The sequence below is a fragment of the Xyrauchen texanus genome, chromosome 17, assembly GCF_025860055.1.
Source record: "Xyrauchen texanus isolate HMW12.3.18 chromosome 17, RBS_HiC_50CHRs, whole genome shotgun sequence".
Lineage (NCBI taxonomy): Eukaryota > Metazoa > Chordata > Actinopteri > Cypriniformes > Catostomidae > Xyrauchen > Xyrauchen texanus.
In genome coordinates, this window is record NC_068292.1 from 7,001,170 (window position 1) to 7,021,008 (window position 19,839).

Here is a 19,839-nt window from a genome sequence, read left to right on the forward strand (position 1 = left end):
GTCAATCTCCCTCGGACTGGGGCTCCATGCAAGATCTCACCTCGTGGGGTCTCAATGATCCTAAGAAACGTGAGAAATCAGCCCAGAACTACACAGGAGGAGCTGGTCAATGACCTGAAAAGAGCTGGGACCACCGTTTCCAAGGTTACTGTTGGTAATACACTAAGACGTCACGGTTTGAAATCATGCATGGCATGGAAGGTTCCCCAGCTTAAACCAGCACGTCAAGGCCCATCTTAAGTTTGCCAATGACCATTTGGATGATCCAGAGGAGTCATGGGAGAAAGTCATGTGGTCAGATGAGACCAAAATATAACTTTTTGGTCATAATTCCACTAACCGTGTTTGGAGGAAGAAGAATGATGAGTACCATCCCAAGAACACCACCCCTACTGTGAAGCATGGGGTGGAAGCATCATGCTTTGGGGGTGTTTTTCTGCACATGGGACAGGGCGACTGCACTGTATTAAGGAGAGGATGACCGGGGCCATGTATTGCGAGATTTTGGGGAACAACCTCCTTCCCTCAGTTAGAGCATTGAAGATGGGTCGAGGCTGGGTCTTCCAACATGACAATGACCCGAAGCACACAGCCAGGATAACCAAGGAGTGGCTCTGTAAGAAGCATATCAAGGTTCTGGCGTGGCCTAGCCAGTCTCCAGACCTAAACCCAATAGAGAATCTTTGGAGGGAGCTCAAACTCCGTGTTTCTCAGCGACAGCCCAGAAACCTGACTGATCTATAGAAGATCTGTGTGGAGGAGTGGGCCAAAATCCCTCCTGCAGTGTGTGCAAACCTGGTGAAAAACTACAGGAAACGTTTGACCTCTGTAATTGCAAACAAAGGCTACTGTACCAAATATTAACATTGATTTTCTCAGGTGTTCAAATACTTATTTGCAGCTGTATCATACAAATAAATAGTTAAAAAATCATACATTGTGATTTCTGGATTTTTTTTTTAGATTATGTCTCTCACAGTGGACATGCACCTACGATGACAATTTCAGACCCCTCCATGATTTCTAAATGGGAGAACTTGCAAAATAGCAGGGTGTTCAAATACTTATTTTCCTCACTGTATATATATATATATATATATATATATATTGGTTTACTACCACCTGTACCATCAGCACTGGTGCCCCCCAGGGAAGTGTGCTCTCCCCACTACTCTTCTCCCTGTACACCAATGACTGCACCACCAAGGACCCCTCTGTCAAGCTCCTGAAGTTTGCAGACGACACCACTGTCATCGGCCTTATCCGAGATGATGATGAGTCTGCATATAGAAAGGAGGTTGAACGGCTGGCTTTCTGGTGCAGTCAAAACAACCTGGAGCTGAACACGCTCAAAACAGTGGAGATGATTGTGGACTTTAGGAGGAACACCCCATCATTGTCCCCCTCACCATTCTAAACAGCACTGTGGCAGCAGTGGAGTCATTCAGGTTCCTGGGCACTACCATCTCACAGGACCTGAAGTGGGAGATACACATCGACTCCATTGTGAAAAAGGCCCAGCAGAGGTTGTACTTCCTTCGCCAGCTGAGGAAGTTCAACCTGCCACCAGTTCTGCTGAAACAGTTCTACTCAGCAGTCATTGAGTCTGTCCTCTGCACTTCAATAACTGTCTGGTTTGGTGCAGCTACGAAATCAGACATCAGAAGACTACAAAGGACAGTTCGGTCTGCTGAGAGGATTATTGGTTGCCCCCTGCCCCCCCTTCAAGAACTATACACTTCCAGAGTGAGGAAAAAGGCTGGTAAAATCACTCTGGACACCACTCACCCTGCCCACTACCTTTTTGAACTGTTGCCTTCTGGCCGGCGCTTCAGAGCTCTGAACACCAGAACCGTCAGACACAGGAACAGTTTTTTCCCTCAGGCCATCCATCTAATGAACAATTAAATTGCCCCATTGAGCAATAATGATGTGCAATACACAGTTCAATTTTAATTTTAATTTATATTATCCAACATATCCACTTCTGCCATTACTTACATTGCTCTGTACATAATATACAGGTTTTTGTTCTTTATATACAGATTGTATTAGATTTGCACTACGTGTGTGTATGTGGGTATGTATGAAGGTGAGTGTATGTACGTATATGTATAATTATTTATTTTGTGTTCTTTTTTGTTTTTAATTACCTATGTCTTGCTGCTGTTTTTTGTATTGTTTGTATTGTTGTAGACTGGAAGCTCCTGTCACCAAGACAAATTTCTTGTATGTGTAAGCATACTTGGCAATAAAGCTGATTCTGATTCTGATTCTGATATAAATTCAAATTGCGCATCAAACAAAAACGAAAACGTGTTAAAGTGTTAAAAAAAAATCATATCAAATCCAAACATTTGACTCTATATAACTTTTTCCACCGGCACCTTTTTTGGTGACTTAAAAATCCCTCTACAAAAACAGGGGGAAAATACCGATATACCTTTGATAAACCATGATCTAAAGATAGTTAACACAAATCTCAAATTTAAAATGGCTACAGCAGTGATTATGGAGTTTGGACATGAACTTTATTAACACCTTCTGGTGGAATCTCCAAACTGCAAATGTAGGAACTGAATTTAGACTTTGCGCTGTAAACAGATGTGCTTCCTGAACGCCTTATTGCAATTACCTATTTCTCAGGAAAATAGAAAATTGCGCTTTGCGCCATTTCATTAACATACTATACACCAACAGTTTCCAACACTACCACCCATGGTCACATGCGCTTTGTGCTGGCATGAAAATTGCACTTCGAATTAGAGCTCTCACAAAAATTAGGTAAGATGCTATGCACGGTTGTTGTGCGTAGCGTTGCAATTTGCGCCCTTGATCTCAAGCATGCTCTTCACTGACAGATTTGTGAGTGTAAAGCACAAACTGAAATGCTGCCAACTGACCATTACAGCATACATCATAAGGTTGTAATTTAGGGGATTCCAAACAACTGATGCCAAATCAACGTTTGACTTCAGAAATAGGCTCAGATTGAGCTAGAGCTAAATATAAATAGACAGAATGGAGCAGAACACAAGTCTTTCACCACACGCTGCACAACAATTTCATAAATGAATGCAAACAAGCAAATCAATAGTCACAATGGCATTCTCTGTAATGGCATGAGTGGACTATTATAGGTCTACCTACACAAGCCCTGTCATCACCGCTCAGCTATGGACCACAATATTGTGTTCGAAATTAATCCTAGAGCAGAAAGTATATTAGACACATGAAACAAGTACACACTACACAAGTGCACACTAACATCACTGAAAACAAGAAACTGTAAGTCTTTAAATGTGCACAAGTGTCGACCAGACAGTAGTGCTGGAAACTTCTAATGGCTAGTAATATTATGTATGTTAGCAGGATGTGTAAACTATGAAAGGAAAATTTTATCTGTGAGTTTTCAAAGTGACGGAAAGCACTTAAAGTTCAAAAGAGGCCAAACAGATTGTGCCCACATTGCAGAAAACAAATTCTGGTAAATTATTTAATGTGTCAAGAGGAATGCATTAATGGGTTATGCATATGCCATTCATGCACAAATTGCATCAGCAGAAACAGCGATGACAAACCATCACAAATTGAAAGGCATGGATGTACTCCTTAAACAATAGTTGATATGCCTCAAAAGATGACTCAGAATGACCAATGTGACGTTGTCTTAAATGAAAAGTTCAACCAAAATTAAACATTACTTCCATGTCATTATAAAACCCATATTAATTTATTCAGTAAATCACAAAATGAGATGTTAGGCAGAATGATCTTGCTTCTCTTTTCATAAAAATCACAAAAGATCACACACACAGGGCATGGGTAGCTCAGAGAGAATTGACGCTGACTACCAACCCTGGAGTCGCGAGTTCGAATCCAGGGTGTAGTGAGTGATTCCAGCCAGGTCTCCTAAGCAACCAAATTGGCTGGGTTGCTAGGGAGGGTAGAGTCACATGGGGACCACTCCTTGTGGTCGCGACAAGTGGTTTTCGCTCTCTGTGTTAAGTTGTGCATGGATCGCAGAGAGTAGTATGAGTCTCCACATGCTGTGAATTGCCGTGATGTCATGCACAACGAGCAACGTGATAAGATGTGTGGATTGAAGGTCTCAGAAGCAGAGGCAAGTGCGACTTGTCCTCGGCCACTTGGATTGAGGTGAGTAACCGAGCCACCATGAGAAAGCACAGACTGACTATAACTCAAGGAAAGTCAACCTACTGTTTCCAAATTTACTGTGAGCTCAACCCATCATGAGCTCTTTAAAATATACTCAACAATTCACTCTCAAATGAGTCCAGATCTTGAGTTTAAGCGAGTGGCCCAGAACCCAGAACTCTTTAGTAATCAGTCTCAATTTAGTCCGTGTGAGCTCACTGATGTAGCCGAGCTATTACAGCAAATCACACGTTCTAACAGTACCCACAAGATAATTTCGACAGCTGCAGTGCCATGTTTCCAAACAACCATCATATTTCAGGGCTTTTCTGTAATGTCCTATTAATTGCGTTCATAACTTTGGAAACTGCCATTTTTATAGAAGAAAAAAAATATATACAGTACAAGCACATGATGCATTTTTACATTAGTGGATGATTATGTATGTGTTAAAAAGATAACCGTTTTATTCAGCCTGATCCCATGAACATTACGTGACTGGAGCAAACAGTTTTTTTAACCTTAGAGGTTACCAAAGCGCTTTACACTGTGTCCCAGTCACACATCCACACTCACATTCACACACCAATGGCGGCAGAGCTGCCATGCAAGGTGCTAGCCTGCCATTGGGAGCAACTTGGGGTTCAGTGTCTTGCCCAAGTACACTTCGGCATCAACACCTTTTTTCCACATTTCACAGTCATCCCTATGTAAAACATCAAGTTCCATCCTACATTTTCCTCTTGTTCAGTTTTCAGTTTGTCTCAAAAATATGTCTGGTTAAAGAAGTAAAATGTCTTGTGAATGCCGTTTAATGTTGACTGAAGAAAAAAATTGCAACTTTTGATACTTAAATTTGACAATGTTTAACAATAAGCTGGACAAGGGGACCTGGATAGCTCAGCAAGTATTGACGCAGACTACCACCCCTGGAGTCGCTAGTTCAAATCCAGGGTGTGCTGAGTGACTCCAGTCAGGTCTCTTAAGCAAACAATTTGGCCCGGTTGCTAGGGAAGGTAGAGTCACATGGGGTGACCTGCTCGTGGTCGCAATTAGTTGTTCTAGCTCTCAATGGGACATGTGGTAAATTGTGCATGGATTGCAGAGAGTAGCATGAGTCTCCACATGCTGTGAGTCTCTGCGGTGTCATGCACAACAAGCCACGTGATGAGATGCACGGATTGACTATCTCAGAAGCTGAGGCAACTGAGACTTGACCTCCACCACCCAGATTGAGGTGAGTAACTGCATCACCACGAGGACCTACTAAGTGTCACGATCCCCTGTTGTCTGCCCCGTGTCTCTCTTGTCACCGTCATAAACTACAACTCCCATAATTCCCGGCCCTCATCACTGCCAGCACTTTGTTATTGTTCTCACCTGCATGTCATTTTGTCATTATCATGTCTGTGTATTTAAACCCTGATGTTCCTCCATTCCTCTGTCAATCGTTGTTTGTAGATGTCTGGATGTTGATGTTTTGGCCTGCTCACTCTGTTCGTGTTCCCTCTATGTTTTCATGTTTTGGTTACAGTTTCAGTTTCCTTTGTTCCAGTTTTGTTTGTTTCCACTTTTGATCAATAAAACCCGCATTTAGATCCGCACTCCTCGTCTGCCTCCTCCTACTAACGTTACACTAAGTAGTGGGAATTGGGCATTCCAAATGGGGAGAAAAGGGGATAAAAAATAAAAACAAAAACAACACGCTGGACCTTCAGTCCTAGATATTTATGTGTGGTTTAACTTACAATGGAAGCAGCTCTTATCTTCAAAAGATAAAGTTCTCAAAAAACCTTCCAGATCTCAGACTGCCTCTTATATTAATAAATATACAAGGCTGTAGGTTTTCTAACTAGCAACTGAAATGCTTTTGCATTTAGTCATATCTATTAAAATCTGTGACCTGGTTTTCATCTTATTCAATTTGTTCTACACATTTAATAGCACATAAATAAGGCCTTATGGTAAAGGCTGCATTAACCTTGAACCTCATGTTTGGAGTGCTCAGAGCTTCACGTCACGAGTCAGCGCTCACTTTTCTCTGCAATTAATGCCAAAGGGAAGCTGCATTCATCTCACATCACTGACTCATGGTAGCAGTGTGCTGGAGAATGCCCAGAGAACCGGCAACAATTACAAGTCACATATGAAAATGTTTGGAGAGCATCTCCACATATATTTATTACAGGCTGTAATGGTTCGTGCATAGGGGGTCTACAGTAAAGACAGGGTTTCTTACGTATTGTAGCTGATGAAATATATACTGTATAAATGCTTTGTGTCTAATACCTTGTCAATTAATATTTAAAAATCAGTACAGATCACCTATGTTTTTCTCTTTGTATGTTGCAAAGGACACAGCAGAAGAACAAACCTGCCTCTGATAGTGAGAGAAAAAAATGAGATGTTAGGCTAGCCTCAGTCATCAGTCAAAGTGGTGTGAGCACTTTCTGAATCATAAAATGGAACCCCCAACAGTCATATGGACTTCACGGTCTTTGCATGACAGAAAGTCTCAAGACCATGCACTATTTGGGACAGTACCAATGTAGGAACTCGGAAAGATTATTATTTTAGACACCTTCATTATGTCCTTTTCATTAAAAAAAGTAAATACATACCGGAAATATAACTTGCGTAGCAGATTACTGCAAATGATGCAGATATTTTGTTGTACTTGAAAAAAACTAAATCAGCATAATATGAATGTTTTGTCATCATTTGCTCACCGTCATATCATTCCAATCCGGTCAAATGTTGTGTGTAACACAAAAGCTACATTTAGCTGAATGTCCAAACTGATCTTTCCACACAACAATGGTAGTATGGAACAAAACAATCTCATTTGTTTGGTAATGACACCAAACTCCATTGGTTCTTGGATAATTAAACAATGATGTTGTTGTATAGCTCACAAAAAACTATTGTATAACTTCAGAAGACTTGAAATGTAGTGTTTGGACTAGCTATGTTTGTTATGCTTTTATTATGCTTTTATTGCATAATAAAGAGCTGCTTGGACATTCTTCCAAACATCTCCATTTGTGTTACACATAAAAGTCATATTGGTTTGAATTAATTTGATGTTGAGCATGATGGCAGAATTGTCATTTTTGGACAAACTGTTTCTTTAATACTGTAATAGCCTTATTGATATTCTCTCTCTTTCTCTCTCTCAGGTTTGATTCGATTACAGGAGCTCATCAAAGCTCCATCCCGTTACAACATTCGCTTAAAAATCCGTCAGCTACCAGCAGACACAAAAGATGCCAAGCCGCTTCTTAAGGAGATGAAGAGAGGGAAAGAGTTTCATGTGATCTTTGACTGTGGTCATGAGATGGCTGCTGGAATCCTTAAACAGGTGAGCGGCTCAAATTTCATAAAAAGATTTATTATATGCTACCATATTCAAAATATGCATTCTTATTATATGCTTTCTAACTAATGTAACAGCATTTCTCCTTCATACAGACAGTATGTGTACAAAATTGCAGATATACATTGCACAGAAATATACAGATAGAAAGATGCAACATTGTTTATATGTAGAGTTAGGTGATGCGAGCACGCAATATCATATCAAGAATGTGCCATTTATCATGTATTACTTCAGCTAACCCTCAACCAAACCTTAACTGTAACATTGTACACTGGACTGATGTTGGCCTTTGATGTCAACAACCAAATATGTATTTCTTCCTTCTTTTTAGGGATGATATGCCTATTTATTTTGCTATCCTCACTTGGCACAATTATATGGTTAGAGACAACCCTATCAACAATATAATGATAAAACATATTCTCCAAGAATGTCTTAAAGACCATTAGAATGTGTGATTCACTTTAGAGACTCAATTTAGAGAGCTTTTCAAAATACATACTGTTCCAAAGCAGCTTTGCAAAGAATACTGCCTTAGAAAATCAGGCAAAAGTGACAAGTAAAACCTCCTTGAATGTTTAACCCTTGTATGACCTTTGGGGCATTTTTGTCTTTTTCATTTTTGTTTTTTCAATCATTTTGGCTGTGTTAATTCCAACAGCATACATTTAGCAAAAGGTGTGTATTTTTGGGGAATTTTGATATTTAAACCTCTGTTCTGCTTATACATCTATACACTGTGTACACAAAATAGTTACAGGACAAGGACAAAAAGTTCAGGACAAAAATGTCCCCGTTGAAACCCATAAAACTGCAATATTTGATCCCAGTGCCATTAAAGCATAAAATCATGAATTCTATTATATTATGTTCCCTTTACAAAAAGCTACACTAGGATGCTGCGCTGAAGAGCGCTTTGGGAACAATCCTAGTTGTGACAGAGCTGTGAATATGTGTGTAACACATCAATGAACATTGACCGGAATTTATAAAAAATCATTAGATGCACCTGTAGCCAGGCTATAAATGGATGCGTCACCAGAGTGTCGTCAGAACCTCTTTTTTCCGAGCGATTCTGTGTGTGTGTTTCACAAGCCTGTCAAAACTTTCTTTCCTCTTCTAAGAGTTAGAATTTGGTTAGGCAGTGCGCAGCGAACCTTTTCTCCTTTCTCTTCTTTCTTAGATTCTCCTTGGGGTCCAGGGCAGCTCCTGTTTCTCAGGGAAGCTTATATCCCTGGATGCCCGTATGTGGGAGTAGATTTACTGTCCAGGCAAAAAATGCAGACGGGGGAGTGGAAACTCCCCCCCTAGGTAGTGGAACAAATCGGTTCCTCTCTAAGCCTTCTGCTCCCTGCCGTTTGTAACACCGGAGCAGCTAAGACTTCTCAGGCTTTGTCCAGTCTGTACCCTTCAGACTTATGTCCACCGCATTTGCCAGTGGCGTAAATCAGGGCAGCAATTCTTCCTTTGGAAGCCATGACCGGGTGGCGGTCACCTCCTGGCAGACTATGTCACTTTGGGTGAGGGACTTTACTGCCCGGGCCTACGAGGCGCGCGGTCAAGCTTCGCCAGTTAAGTTTTAGGGCGCACTCTACCAGAGGTCTCTCCTCCTCTAAAGCCTTGGCTAGAGGTCTCCCTCTGCAGCTAGTTTGTGATGCGGCAGGTTGGTCCTCTCTGCACACATTCATTAGATTCTTATAAGTTTGGATGTTCTTGCCACTCCGGGCTCATATGTCCTTGAGTCAACATCTCAAGCTCATGGGGGGTCCAGACAACCACAGTGTGGCGGTGTGGATATTCTCGTTCCCAAAGCGCTCTTCAACACAGCATCCTAGTGTAGCTTTTTGTAAAGGGAACATCTCGGGTTCCCTGAAAAAAGCGGAACGAGATGCTGCACTTCTTTGCCGCACTGGGATGCCCCAGGACTGCTCTTCAAAAAGAAGTATCTGATGACACTCTGGTGAAGCATCCATTTATAGCCTGGCTACAGGTGCATCTAATGATTTCATCAGCCGAGGCTATAAATTCCGGTCAATGTTCATTGACGTGTTACACACATATTCACAGCTCGGTCACAACTAGGATTGTTCCCAAAGCGCTCTTCAGCGCAGCATCTCGTTCCGCTTTTTTCAGGGAACAAGGGTTACATACGTAACCCGAGACGTTTTCATGAGCCCTGGCTTCAAAATGTAAATGTTTTATATTTTCCACCAGATGACGCTATTTTCCTCATATTTAGCCTATGGAGCAAATACATGCTTTTTTCCTATTTTCTGTTTGCTGTATTAAAGAGAACTGCAGGCCAATTGAATAAATGATGCAGCTAAAATTGTGTGTATGTGTTGGTATGGATATCAGTGCGTGTGTTCTGTATGTGTGTATTGAGAAATGTTGTGTGTGTGTGTGTGTGTGTGTGTGTGTGTGTGTGTGTGTGTGTGTGTGTGTGTGTTTGTCTGTGTAAAAAACAACAGTAGCATTATGTATACAAACTTGCATTTAATATTTGGTGATTATGATCAGGACCGATGCTGGTTAAAAAAATGTACTAATTGAAAGTTGAATATAATATTAATATATAATATTATTATGGCAGTTTTTTGATGTGGACATTTTTGTCCTCAACATTTTTTATTGACGTACAAGGATTAAGAAGAGGAGGAAGAAACCTAGGGAGGAACCACAATTCAGCCAGGGAAGCCCTTCTCCTGGGGCTGGCATATGTTTAAACAAATAAGCATACCTACATACATGCGTACTGTACATATACAAATGTTAATCTTAACAACTGACTTAATCCGTCCACGTACTGTAGTATTAATGATAATATCAAGTTGATGTTAATATTGACTTATATTGAATTTTCTGTTTAATTAAAAATGATTAGAATTCCTTCTAATACACTTAAAATATATTTTGGCCTATTTTTAAGTTTTACACATTTCAGATCAAAATACATTTAGTAATGTTTAACAAAATGTACTTAATAAAGCATAAAATATTTAGGTTATTTCATGTATAGTTTACTCTGGAATTCTGTTGTGAAATTTTAATTTGTAAATCTTAAAATAATTATTTAAATTTGTTTTTCTTTTTTTTTATATATATCGCAGTTTGAGTAGCTTGTAGCTTGGCAAGCTGCAGTTTCAGAGTAACTTCCCCTACACTGGTTTTATACAACAAACTTGATTCTGTGAATTTTTGTGATTCTGTTTTAGTTTTGAACATGCTTTGGTCAAGATTGTCAGATTATTGCAATTAATTTCTCTTACAACTCTCAATACACCGTTACCGTTTACCACTGATGAATCTCAATTGCCTTCATCGTTTAATTGAGAAATAGAAAGAGACACAGACATGGGCTACATTGGAGATTGAATGTAAAACACAATTTAAAGAGGAAGAGTGCTTAATCATAAACTTCAGTAAAGTGAGTGAAGAACTGATTCAATGCAGAGCAGTAGCATTTCCAAACCATGCAAATTGAATGACATCACTTTTAAGATTCTTATGTACCTGGAGGATTAAACTCTCTTCAGGTAGAGCTGCAAAAGCAATTACCCAAAAATGGGGAGGGGGGACTTCAGTTCACTCAGGTTCCATTCTTAAAGGGATATTTGACCCAAAACATTCTGTCATTATTTACTTACCTTCATGTTGTTTTAAACCTGTAGGCAGTTCTAGGGAAGTCCTAGTTCGACCAAGTGGGAGTGTTCTGTTTGAAAGTACTAGTAAGCCCGCAGTTAAAAGATGGCTACATCAGTTTTCAACCCAAAATATATGCATCATATAAGAAAGTGCATGATAGGAATTGCAAGATGCATAGAATATTCAATGCAAGAAGGGAACTCGATGTTCACTCATGGTTTGAGACATGCATGCTCTTTCCAATAAATACAACTAATTTCTGCTATTCAAAAGAAATTCTATAGTGCAATTGAATCAGACAGCAAGATGATCTGCCACACGACACTTTATCTTACATTTGTTAAGAGATGGACAAACAACCATGCCCTGATCTTTTTCCAGAGTTTCTTTGCATAACCACTAGCTCTGCTAATATATGGTGATGAATATATGGTGATGGAGAAAAGAGCATGCATTGTGTTTGACCTGGGCGAACTTGATGTCTCTTTTGATCTTTTTGTGCTAGATTGATTTCTGCACACTCAGTGAAGTGTACAGCTTCCATTGATTACTGATCAGGCTCTGTTATCAGTATGTTTGCATTTAGTTAGTCAATAGGATAATCATGATGTGAAGTGCCCTACAAGAACACTGGTTTTAACCAGGTTAAGTACTTCTGTACCTAACAGCTGCTCTCATAATGTAATCTAATCCTAATTCCTTGAAAGAAATTGAGAGGTAAATAAATACCTTTTTTTGTTTTAAATAATAAATTTAAATGTGTTAATATGTTAAAGGATATGCACTCAAAGAGAGAACTGACATTTCATTGTGTGTCATAACTGAAAGAAATTCCCCCAATTTCAGGAATAATCAAATATTAAAGGAGATATTATTCAGCACAGACCTGCTTAATCAGTTTCCGAGCATTGCAGTGATAATGAAGCTGTAAATGGTCATTGTTACTGGCAGTGGATATATGCTTCTATGATGGGCAGCTTGGAGAGCGTTTGTGTGATATTCATACTTAAAACTTTCTGCTTTGTGAAGTCTTCCCACACTTTTGAACTTAGTCAAATCTGCTTAGCATACAAAGCCATTATTTCTTGGCCATATGTTTCATACAAGGCTGAATTCAATAATTAATTTCACTGTGGGGGTGATGATGGAAGTGAGAACTGGATCTAGATCTTAGTATCTTGATATTTTATGATGATGCTGGCCCTTATGTTGCACTTATGTTGATGCTGTTGTGTCTATTGTTGTTATCAATGTTGCTGATAAAATGTCTGTTGTAATTATGTATACCCTATTGTCTTTGTTATGAGCTCACCAAGAAAAATTCCAGGCAACTATGTTGGCATAGCAATAAAATATTGAATTTAATTAAAATGGTATCATATTTCATATTTTCGAATATTTATTTTTTAATTAAGATGTTGACAGAAATGAAAAAGTTTATAACAACTGAATGCATGTTGTGTAATTCTAAGTTATGCTCCATTTTAAATGCAATGCACTGTAAGCTTTATCAACAGCATCTGTGACATGATGCCAATTACCTCTGAAAACAATTGTCTCATCTCTCAGCAGCATTTGCATGTGATACATTTTCAATAAGTATACCAGAATTAATTTTAAAGAATAAGAAATGGTTTAAGATGAGAGCCATTTAGATCTAAATCCTATCACTATGTTTTAGCTCATGCTGTCCCATTGGTTAGATTACAGATGGATTTGCTCAGTAATAGTGTGAGTGCTTGTGGCTCATGAGAGCTGTTATGAGTTTCCAGCAGCAGACTTCAGATCTCTCCTTGAGATTTTCCACTCCAGCTGGACACAACAGCATCTGTTATTAACACTGCAAGACCACGCAACAACATATGTAATTACAGACCTGAACTCTACCCCTTCTAATCGCCCTCTTCTGTGGGATGCCGGTAATAATCTGTGATTTATAAGCTTTGTAGCGGGTTTAAATATGTATAGCACTCACCTGTGTGCGCAGCGCTTTCTGCATGCAAGAGGAGCAGAGGATATCACAAGACCAATTCCAAATGGTGTTTTTATGGAAAGTAAGCTGCCGAATCCCTTCATTAAGGGCCCTTCGAAAAGGTGATTAGCAAAGTGTACACATGATTGTCACCATAAGGAAATAAGTCAGCAAGTTATGATCAGTGTTACTCAAAAAATAATCAGCTACAAAGGACTGAATAATTCCAATAAACCTTAATATGATTACAATCATTTTAAATGTAATGTGTTAAACTGCTTTTTAGTATTTAGAGTACATAATAATAATACTAATAATAAATTGTATTTGTATAGCACCTTACATACATAAAATGCAGCTCAAAGTGCTTCACAGTTGGATGTATAAAAACAGAATTCAATATTTCAGAGAAAGTAAAACAAATCAATGCATTAAAAATGAAACAATACAAAGATAAAAAAAAAAAAATTCATTAAAATGAAATAAAACAAATATAGGGAAATTAACAACATTTTTGAATTGACAAATGTAATATAATGATAATCAATAAAAAATATTTTAATTTTACATTTTAAAACAAATTGAATCAAAATCTATTTTAAAATGATATTGTCTAAAACTTCAATTGGTAAAATATTCCAGATTTTTGGCACATAATGGCTAAAAGCAGCTTCACCATATCTCTTAAGACTTACATTACAGTTTGTAAGAAATTCTGCATTTGAAGACCACATACTGTAAGTTGGAACATAATTTGATAAACACTCAGAAATGTATGATGGTGCTAAAGCATTAAGTAACATTAAAAACCATTAAAATAACATTATAATCAATCCTGTATTTAATGGGTTACCAATGCAAATCATCTAAAACTGGTGTAATGTGGTCGCTCCTCCTTGATCTTTTAAGCACTCTGTATGCAGCATTCTGCACCAGTTGAAGTCTATCTATACAACTCTTAGGTAAGTCTGTATAAAGTGCATTACAATTACCGATGCAAGAAACAATAAAAGCATGAATATTGTCACGTTCCTGTGTTGTCTGCCTCGTGTTTTCTGTTTCACATGTCACATATCACGTTCCATGTCACGTGTTCCTTGTTGTCCGCCCCGTGTTTCACTGTCTGTGTATAAAACTGCATTTCCCATGGTTCCCGGCCCTCATCACCACTGCCACAGCGTTATTGTCCGCACCTGAATGTCGTTTGTTATCATCCTGTGTCGCTGTATTTAACCCCGCTTGTTTCTCCATTCCCCTGTCGGTCTTTGATGTATGTGGACGCCTGTTATCCGTGCTCTCTGTCTCCATCGGGTTACCATCACGCCGGCGGCGGGAAGCGCCGGAATCCGGAGAGCACACGTGGAGGGAGTACGTGAGTCTCGTGCTGAAGAAACTTGCGGCCGAGGAACCACCCCTCTTGATTCCGGCTTTCGAGCCTGAGCCCATGCCTACCCTGATCGACGAGCCAGCACTGCCAACTTCGTCCGCCCGGAGGAGGAGGAGAAGAAAAGCTTCCGCTCTCCAGCTCACGCCGGCCACGGTCAGCGAGCCAGCGCCCACGCCTGCCACAGTCAGCGAGCCAGCGCCCACGCCTGCCACGGTCAGCGAGCCTGAGCCCACGCCAGCCACGGTCAGCGATCCAGCGTTGCCAGCCTCGACCGTCTCAGAGTCAGCACCTGTAGTCTCGACCGTCCCAGAGCCAGCGCCTTCTAGGGCTCCTCCTCCCGAGCCTCCCAGGGCTCCGCCTCCCAAGTCTCTCGAGTCTTCCAGGGCTCCTCCTCCCGAGCCTCCCAGGGCTCCGCCTCTCAAGTCTCTCGAGTCTTCCATGGCTCCTCCTCCCGAGCCTTCCAGGGCTCCGCCTCTCAAGTCGCTCGAGCCTCCCAGGGCGCCACCCCTCAAGTCGCTCGAGTCTTCCAGGGCTCCGCCTCTCAAGCCTCTCGAGCCTTTCAGGGCTCCGCCTCTCAAGCCTCTCGAGCCTTCCAGGGCTCCGCCTCCCGAGCCTTCCAGGGCTCCCTCTCTTGAGCCTCCTGAGCCTTCCAGGGCTCCTCCTTTCGAGCCTTCCAGGGCTCCGCCTCTCGAGCCCCTCAAGCCTCCCTGGGCTCCACCTCTTGAGCCTCCCGAGCCTTCCAGGGCTCCGCCTCCTGAGCCTTCCAGTGCTCCGCCTCTCGAGCCCCTCGAGCCACCCAGGGCTCTGCCTCTCGAGCCTTCCAGGGCTCTGCCCCCGAGCCTCCTACGGCTCCGCCTCCCGAGCCTCCTACGGCTCCGCCCCATAGCCTCTCGAGTCTCCTACGGCTCCGTCTCCAGAGCCTCCTACGGCTCTGCCCCAGAGCCTCCCGAGCCTCCTAAAGCTCTGTCCCCAGAGACTCCAGAGCCCACCAGGTCTTCACCTCTGAAACCTCCCATGGCGCCACCTCCCTCAACTCCACCTCCAGAGCCTTCCAGGTCTCCGCCCCTAAAGCCTCCTATGGCGCCACCTTCCTCAGCTCCGCCTCCTGGGCCTTCCTCGGCCCGGCCTCCGGGGCCTCCCTCGGCTCCATCTCCAGAGCCTTCCAGGCCTCCGCCTCTAGAGCTGCCTACGGCGCCACCGCCCTCAGCTCCACCTCCTGAGCTTTCCTCAACTCCGCCTCCTGAGCCCCCAGAGCTTTCCATGGTTCTGCCTCCCTTGGCTCCGCCTCCTGGGCCTCCCGAGCCATCCTCGGCTCCGCCTCCTGAGCCTCCCACGGCTCCGCCTCCTGAGCCTCCCGCAGCTCCGCCTCCAGAGCCTCCCTCAGCTTCTTCTCCAGAGCCTCCCTCAGCTCCGCCTCCGGGACCTGTCCCTGTCCTGTGGCCGCCTCGTCTAGCCCCCCTCTCCTTGAACTTTTGTTTGTTTTTTCTATTTTTTCATTGTATAGGACCGTCTGGAATCTGGTTCTTTTGAGGGGGGATTATGTCATGTTCCTGTGTTGTCTGCCCCGTGTTTTCTGTTTCACATGTCACCTATCACGTTCCATGTCACGTTTTCCTTGTTGTCCGCCCCGTGTTTCACTGTCTGTGTATAAAACTACATTTCCCATGGTTCCCAGCCCTCATCACCACTGCCACAGCGTTATTGTCCACACCTGAATGTCGTTTGTTATCTTCCTGTGTCGCTGTATTTAACTCCGCTTGTTTCTCCATTCACCTTTCGGTCTTTGATGTATGTGGACACCTGTTATCCGTGCTCTCTGTCTTTGTTTATCCCCCGGTTAACCCTTTGCATGCCATCCATGTTTTGTTTTACTTTCTCCCATCGTGGATGTTTCCTTTGTTCGTGCTTTCTTTTCGTGTTGCCCTTTTTTTCAATAAAGCTCCGCTGCAAGTAGATCCTCGTCCCGTGTCTGCCTTCACCTACAATCCTGACAAATATATTGTTTTGCATCATCAAGTGAAACAAAGGTTTGACTTTTTGCGATATTTCTAAGATGATAAAAACAGGTCTTAGTAACATAATTTACATAAGAATTAATTCAGATCACATCTTCACCTGTCTTTGTCTGCAAAGCCAGAGTACCTAGTGCAGTTTCAATGCTTTGCCTCTCATGTTTTGAGCCAACAATAAGTATTTCTGTTTTATGTTCATTTAAATTCAAAAAGTTTTTGATCATCCATAATAGGATGTTGGACAAACATTCAGACAATATCTGCAATGTTTCTGTGTCATTTGGCTCTACAGAGATATATCATTTAGTGTCATCAGCATAGAAATTGTAGTTTACCTTATGATCATGAATTATGTTACCCAACAGCAGCATATACAATGAAAATAAAAGTGGTCCAATAACTTACCCTTGTGGAACACCATATAGTATGTCATGTTTTGTAGCGGTACAGTCATCAAATAAATAAAATTAGGTGCCTTTCAGTAATGTATGATCCAATTTAAGACTGAGATGCCTATGGGGTTCTCAATCTGTTAAGCAGAGTACTGTGATCTACAATGTTCAAGGCTGCATTTAGGTCCAAAAGGACTAGGACTGTTGCAATCCTCTTATCAGTATTCAGTCTAGTCTCAGTAGTTCAGTGGTAAAGATGCTGGCTAACACCCCTGCAGTTTGTGAGTTCAAATCCCAGGGTGTGCTGAGTGACTCCAGCCAGGTTAAGCAACCTAAGCAACCAAATTGGCCCATTTGTTAGGGAAGGTAGAGTCACACGGGGTAACCTCCTCGTGATCGCTATAATGTGGTTTGCTCTCGGTGTGGTGTGTGGTGAGTTGTGCATAGATGCTGCGGTGGATGGCGTCTCTGGGGTAACGTGCTCAATGAGACACGTTATAAGATGCTTGGGTTGACATCTCAGACGTACTACGCCACCATGATTACATAGAGTGCATTGGGAATTGGGCATTCCAAATTGGGTGAAAGTAAAAAATGAAATGCCAATCAGTGCAATGACTGTTTCTGAAACCTGACTGATATTTCTCATGCAAATTGTGCTCATCTAAAAATTTATTGAACTGTTTAAAAATAAATAAAAACTTACTTAAAAGCTATATTTTGAAATGATCAGTTCCCCTTCTGTCGCTCTCTCCACGTTGTGTCAGAGAAGCGACACAAGGGGTCTCTTTTGAGCGCCGATATTCACCTCTGATCTATGAAAAAAGGCCAATGAGAAGTTGGCAGCCAGTATTTGCATATTCCGCCCCCGGACATACAGGTATTTAAGCGGCGCAAATACGGGAGTTCATTCAGGAAATTTCTTCGGAACCGACGGTCGTGTCTGCAATTGCTGCGTGTTACACACCGAGTTCCTGTCTTTCCTCTGCTGCATGCTGTTGGATTCTACGGCGCACAACAGCGGCTTTCTCCTGTTTGCACGGCTGTGCATTCCTGCCCCTGGGCGCTTCGACAGTGCAGATCATAAAAAGAACTCTCACGAGTCCTTTTATCATAAAAGAGTGATTTTATTTAAAAGAGTAATTTCCTCTAAAAGAGCAAAACACAGCGCCGTTGAACGTCCTTTTAAGGATGGAGGCGATTTGGGGATGGCAGCGGGTGCAGCTCCGCCGGGTACGCCCCCTCGGACCACCCGCACCCCGGCACGCTCGCTGACTCCCGTCCGTGCTCGAGGCAGCAGCGACTCGCCTTACAGGCAGTCTGCCTACCCTCCTACGATTGAAGCAGATGAGGAAAGTTACCACTGCCTGCCGCCAAACCTTCAAACCCTGGACAGACCTCTGCTTTCTACGGGCAGTAGTACCCTTGCAGCAGGTGTCCCGACGCGTTCTGGTTACAACCGATGCCTCCAAATTGGGTTGGAGCGCAATGTGCAATGGGCGCGCAGCCGCAGGCCGGTGGAACCGAGGCCCGCTGCGTTGGCACATCAACTGCCTAGAGCTGCTGACTGTTTTCCTTGCCCTGAGGAAGTTTCTCCCATTAATTCGGGGCAAGCATGTCCTAGTCAGGACAGACAGCACCACGGTCGTAGCCTACATAAATCGCCAAATCGTCAATGTGATAGCGGACGTGCTGTCAAGACAAAGCTTGCCCGGCGGAGAGTGGAGGTTCCACCCCAGTCGGTCCAGCTGATTTGGGACCGGTTCGGCAAGGCCCAGGTAGACCTGTTTGCCTCCCAAGAAACCTCCCACTGCCCGCTCTGGTATGCCCGGACAGAGGCTCCCCTCGGGGCAGATGCTTTGGCACACAGCTGGCCCGCGGGGCAGCGCAAGTACGCATTTCCCCCAGTGAGCCTTCTTGCACAGGTGCTATGCAAGGTCAGGGAGGACGAAGAGCAAGTCATTCTGGTGGCCCCCTACTGGCCCACCCGAACTTGGTTCTCGGACCTCACGCTCCTCACGACAGCCCCTCCCTGGCGAATTAACCTGAGGAAGGACCTTCTTTCTCAGGGACGGGGTACGCTCTGGCACCCGCACCCAGACCTCTGGAACCTCCACGTCTGGCCCCTGGACGGGATGCGGAAGATCTAGCCGGCCTACCATCGGCCGTCATAGATACGATCAACCAAGCCAGAGCCCCCTCTACCAGGCATCTGGCGTCTGTTCGCAGACTGGTGTTCCTCCCGAGCTGAAGACCCACAGAAGTGCGTGGTTAGGTCAGTGCTCGTGTTTCTACAGGAGAGGCTGGAGAGGAGGCTGTCCCCCTCCACCCTTAAGGTGTATGTCGCCGCCATCGCGGCTCACCACGACACGGTAGACGGCAAGTCTCTTGGTAAGCACAACTTAATTGTCAGTTTCCTAAAAGGTGCCCGGAGGCTGACTCCCTCCCGGCCTAACCTGTTTCCCTCCTGGGATCTCTCGGTCGTCCTCTAGGGCCTCCAGAGACGCCCCTTCGAGGCGCTAGACTCAGCTGGACTCAGGGCCCTCTCTCTCAAGACCGCCCTTCTGATCGCGCTCGCCTCCATCAAGAGGGTCGGGGACCTGCAAGCGTTCTCTGTTAGCGACACTTGCCTGGAGTTCGGTCCGGCAGACACATACGTGATCCTAAGACCGGGCTATGTGCCCAAGGTTCCTACCACACCCTTCAGAGATCAGGTAGTGAACCTGCAAGCGCTGCCCTGGGAGGAGGCAGACCCAGCCCTTTCGTTGCTGTGTCCAGTACGTGCTTTGCGTATCTATCTGGACCACACACAGAGCACTAGATGCTCTGAGCAGCTCTTTGTGTGCTTCGGGGGACAGCGGAAAGGGAATGCTGTCTCCAAACAGAGGCTTGCC

At 43.3% G+C, this 19,839-nt stretch overlaps 1 protein-coding gene across 1 annotated transcript in view; it reads left to right on the plus strand.

Moving 5' to 3' along the window:
• Positions 1-19,839, plus strand: part of LOC127657910 (glutamate receptor ionotropic, kainate 2-like) — a 375,882-nt gene that overhangs the window by 108,764 nt on the left and 247,279 nt on the right. Inside the window, exon 4 of the mRNA XM_052146892.1 lies at positions 7,338-7,519. Within this exon, the coding sequence (XP_052002852.1) occupies positions 7,338-7,519 (182 nt within the window). The remainder of the gene's footprint in view (positions 1-7,337; positions 7,520-19,839) is intronic.